This window comes from Archocentrus centrarchus, chromosome 4 (genome assembly GCF_007364275.1).
Source record: "Archocentrus centrarchus isolate MPI-CPG fArcCen1 chromosome 4, fArcCen1, whole genome shotgun sequence".
NCBI lineage: Eukaryota > Metazoa > Chordata > Actinopteri > Cichliformes > Cichlidae > Archocentrus > Archocentrus centrarchus.
The window spans coordinates 38,154,268-38,159,222 of record NC_044349.1 but is presented as its reverse complement, the minus strand read 5'-3'; the positions used below and the strand labels follow the sequence as shown (position 1 = coordinate 38,159,222).

The 4,955-nt window shown below is 37.5% G+C and overlaps 1 protein-coding gene across 1 annotated transcript; it reads right to left on the bottom strand.

The window, feature by feature from the left end:
- Positions 1-1,304: 1,304 nt before the first annotated feature.
- LOC115779405 (uncharacterized) lies at positions 1,305-3,780 on the bottom strand. Its single transcript, XM_030728050.1, has 4 exons — positions 3,518-3,780; positions 3,159-3,263; positions 2,542-2,749; positions 1,305-2,399 (listed from the first exon to the last, which is right to left on the bottom strand). Exons 1-4 carry the CDS (start codon positions 3,688-3,690, stop codon positions 1,935-1,937), a joined length of 951 nt encoding a protein of 316 aa, XP_030583910.1. The 5' UTR covers positions 3,691-3,780; the 3' UTR covers positions 1,305-1,934.
- Positions 3,781-4,955: the final 1,175 nt, after the last annotated feature.

Below are 4,955 nucleotides of genomic sequence, written 5' to 3'. Positions count from 1 at the left end.
TCCGCGTCCAGCGTGTGTTTTGAAGGGCGGTGCACTCAGCCACGCGCACAGGTGCAGCTGTTTCACACCCTGCGCACAGTGCGCGTACACGAACTCTGAAGGCTTTAGTGCACTGGATAATGAAGCCACTGTTTCCTTTTATCATTGCAGTGCACAGGAAATCACACTATTTGGACCTAAAGTGAAAGTATTCATTTTGCAAAATCATTTATAAACTTAGCTCAAAAAGGAAGGAAATGAGTGTTTGGTCCATCATTTCTTTGTAACAATGCGTCTTGGCAAGAAATCTTGGTAGCACTTTCTATTACAGCTCGGTAATAATGTGGTAATAAGGGGGTAACAATGGGGTAACAAGCTGGAAACAAAAGGTAATAATGGGGTAATATACAGGACATTATCATCCAATTACCAAGGTAATTACCAGCTAATATCCAAGTAATACCACTAGTAACAACAGCGGAAAAGCTGGAAACAGAAGGTAATAATGAGGAAATTTAACGGTTATTGCCATCCAATTATCAAGGTAATTACCAGCTAATATCAAGTAATACTGCTGGTAAGAACAGCGGTTACAATTGAGTAATATTCCACTGAAATTTATGTAAATGGATCGTAAGGCCCCCAAAACTGATGGTAATGCTGTGGAAACAGAGATATGCCCATGAGGCTAAACCCTTTAGTAATAGTAGCTTAAAAATGTGGTAAAAATATTGTATGGAGATAGCAATAAGGAAGTAATGTTTATGCATTTAACTTTTCATAATTTTTAATAAATTGTCCATCCATCCATCCATTTTCTTCCGCTTATCCGGGGCCGGGTCGCGGGGGCAGAAGCCTAAGCAGAGAAGCCCAAGCTTCCCTCTCCCCAGCCACCTCCTCCAGCCCATCCGGAGGGACCCCAAGGCGTTCCCAGGCCAGCCGAGATACACAATCTCTCCAGCGTGTCCTGGGTCTACCACCAATTGTAATAAACGCAAAATTATGAAGTAATATTGGCTAATGTTTTAACATAATAGGATGGTATTACCATGTTATAAGGCTTGAATTAATTATACCTTAGGTTCTCAGCATTCTGCTTTGCTTAATAGCCTAAATATTATGCTTAATGCTTTGGCTTATTAAATGGAAATATTTATGGTAATTTCTTTGTAATAAGCAGGAATCAGGGCTGCAAAATGCAAAACCGACTGTTTCTATGCAATAACCTATTTAAGTAAACTGCAACAAGTGTGAGCATTATCTGGAAATAATGGTGGTAGGTTCTGTGTAATAAGCAAGAATCAGGCTTGTAAACTGACTGTATTTATTGCCAAGTTAATCACTGAATAAAACAAAAGTCAAGAGTTCTGATGATGAACTGGAAACACATGGAAAATGCTAAACTACCTGTTTGAAAAACATTAAGTATTAGATTTAAAAAAATAAACATGCATAAAACACTCATTAAAAGCTCGCTGGAAAATAACTGCATTGTATTTGTTTGAGGATCACAATATTAAGCATAGCTAAGAGGTCTATTTAAAATAGTTTTTGAAATTGCATAGGAGTGTAGAAGATCCTCTGTCACACCACATTTTATATCTGGATGACAATGGAATACATATTTTAAATGTCCAATACACAAAAACAAAATGCCATCCATCTATGCATTTTTTCCAGGGGAGCTGGACCCTGTCTCAGCTGTCATTTGCGGGAGATGGGCTACACATTGGACAGGTCACCAGTCTGTCATCGGGCTAATGCCGAGACGAACTATTCACATTTACAACTAGGGTCAATTTACACAGTCAGACCTAGAGCTAATTTAGAATCACCAATTTATCTAACCCCATGCATGACTGTGGGAGGAAGCCAGAGTAGCCAGAGAGAGCCCACACAGATCTGGAGATAACATACAAACTCCATGCAAAAAGGCTCCAGCCACAGGGGTGATGTTATTGTACTGGATGTATGGCTCTTATATCCTTGAAAAGGCGACCAAGGGGTCCATTTCTGTGTTGTCTACCCAGCCAGTAGTTCCACTCAATAAAATGTAGGATCTCTCTCAGTGACTTCTCAGTCATGTTGCCTCTGAAACGGTACACCTCTTGCTTAAAGGTTCTCCAGGACCTTTCTATATGCTGGGTATGTGCTCCTGTAGCAGGGTGAACAAAAAACCTCTGGTGATTGACTTGGTAGTGTATATACCCATGTTGCCTCAGTCTGCAGTAGGAACGCCAAGAGTCACTCAAAATTGTACTTGCAGGTCTAACATATCGCTGTATAATAGGAAGTAGTCTTTCAGAATTTTGTCTGCGAACAAATTTCAACACAGGCCTCCTTCTCCGTTGATTGACTTCCAACAATCCAAAAACCCAGCCTCTCCTGCGCCAAGTAGCACCAAATCGCCCGCGTGCATACTGAAAAATTAGAAGTTTTTGGAAAGAGGACAGTGTTAAGGCATGATTTATTTGCAGTTGTCTGAACAACAATTTCATAGATACAGATGTACCTATCACCATTATTCACCAATTAATATCTTAAATAAATTCATATCTTTACCTTTCTCTTGTGACAAAACTTGCTCTCATCAATGACAACAAAACCATGTCTTCCACCTATTCTCATTTTCCCCCTCCTCTTCAGGTGCTTAACTGCTTGCACACACACCCTCCTTAGTGTCTTGGACATCTTGGACAAAGTGCGGCTGCTTCCACAGACTCCCTCTTCAATTAAGTCCACTTGCCTCAGTCTTAGCCCTTGTGCAAACCTGCAGCAATGTAGTAAACCTATATGAATAATGTTAATGTGATATTAACACAGTTTATTACTGACTTCTTAATCATGTAAAAGGTGTTACTGTTATGTCACATGTATGAAATTATTATAAAATAATAATGTGGTAGAATAGAAGGGATATTACTAAAGGTGGTTCTACACACTACTTAATCATGGGGTGTACTTAGTTAGTACTTAATTTTCATATACTGCTTCTTCATTTTTGCGTAGCTTTTATTAAATAAATAATGAAATGTTGTTGCTGCTCATTCAAGGTTGCATTTACCTAATTTTACAACAGTTTGTTTTTAATATTATGCTATGAGTCACAATAGTTTACTACATGCAGTACATATGTACTTACTGTTTATCATGACTATATGTATGTCTGTGTAACAAACCTATGCATGAACATCATCCAAGAAGTCAAGGAGGAGCGAGAGCCTGAGAAAATAGACCCATCTCTTATGGATTTGGACATGAATCTATTATGTCTTCGACACACCCTTTGAACAAAATATGCCATTTGGTAAAACATAATGAATACATGAATTAATACATTAAATATCAATAAACAACAATAATAATATTTTAAATTTTTGTGACTGTGCTGATTAGCTGATGGTATTTTACAAAATGTCTTACTAAAGTACTTTCAAAGTACTCTCCAAATGCAAATAACTAACCTAGAAATGTGTAATTCAGGCATATGGAAGACATAGGTCAAATTTAAGAAATTTATAGGAAATCAAGAACTTACCAGCGATATCCATCTCTTGTGTTGCCACCTTTTCTCATTTTCATTTTTCTTTCACACAGAGAGCATCTCTTCTTTTTTGAGAGTAATTTCAGTCTTTGAAGCCATTTTATAAGTACAAGCTTCTTCTTATTTCCCCTTTGTGTTATGTTTAATAATTTTTCAGCGGTGTTCATGTTGAATGGACTGCAAGTCGAGTATGAATCACATACTGGCGCCAGATAGTAAAGCAGCTGTCTGGTCCGTCAGTTAATGGTCCCCCATTCACTCTGCTTCCACAGCAGTAAGAAAAGTAAATAAAAAATAATAAATAACTTCATTCTTTAAGTGCAAAAAGCAAATTTATTTGGATTTATTGTCAATTTAGATTCAGTTAAGTGGGACAATGTACCCTGTTTTCGTTACAGCCGTAGGAGTGCCTGTGCATCACTTTAAATCTTCCCCCTCCAAACTAAGCTCTGCTGGAAAGAACCGGCTGCCAGTAGGTGGCAGACTGCGGTCTGGTGGGAATATGCACATTTTCTTTTATCTCTGGAGGAGAGAGAAAGAAGAAGTTGGCGCCAACAGCCACACTTTGCCTCCTTTTTTGGCGTACCTCACAGTTCCAAGCTGGCAAAAACCACTGGATTACAAGAGTGTCTTTGGAATAAAATCGCCATACTTTCTACTGTTGTAAGGTTGCAAGGTAAGAACATGAATTCTTAATATTACAGAAAATTATGCACATTTTTGTCTTTTTTTGATAACATGCTGTGATGTTTCGGGGTTGGCACATTTTTATTATATATATATATATATATATATACATACATACAACGAAGGAACTAGTTTGTGTCAGTCTGAATCACTGTGTGGTTTATTTTGATCCTGATATTTGATGTTTTGAGGTTTGTCAAAAAATACTTGATATTGGACCATTGTGTATATGTGTAGACCCAGAGGGTTATTGGTTTATAGTCAGGTGTATTTCCTGTATCCTTATTTAAAAAAAAAAAAAAAAAGTTAAATTCTGCACTTTGTATTTGCTTAACTATATTACTGGCTCATTATTAACGATAGCCATTAAATATTCCAAAGTTACCAGTAAACCATTGAATGTTTCCAATACAATATTCTAACATTTCAGAGCTATGCCTTTAAGAAGAATGTACAACACAGCCAACCAGGTACATCCATCTGTGAGTGCTGATGGCAGTGCTGGATCTGCACAGGTGGAACAACTTGACAATGTAGAGGGTAAAGGAGAAAGTAAGTATACAATCTTATCCACAAGCATTAATTGACTACACTCATGTAGGCTTTTTCAGTATGACACCTTTAATGCACCAGTATTTATAAATCACTACCCCCTAATTCTATACTCCTCTCAAACTTCCTACAGTTCACTATTAAGTCTTCAAAAATACAGGGGGAAAATACCTATCATTACTCATTTTTGTAA

What these genes read in the sequence shown, in the direction of transcription:
- LOC115779405 (XM_030728050.1), bottom strand. Translation starts at nt 3,690, where the DNA reads ATGAACACCGCTGAAAAATTATTAAACATAACACAAAGGGGAAATAAG. An exon ending in TGGATGATGTTCATGCATAG is followed by an intron (nt 2,750 to 3,158) that starts GTTTGTTACACA and finishes ACATTGCTGCAG; the next exon opens with GTTTGCACAAGGGCTAAGAC. An exon ending in AGTTTTGTCACAAGAGAAAG is followed by an intron (nt 2,400 to 2,541) that starts GTAAAGATATGA and finishes CTAATTTTTCAG; the next exon opens with TATGCACGCGGGCGATTTGG.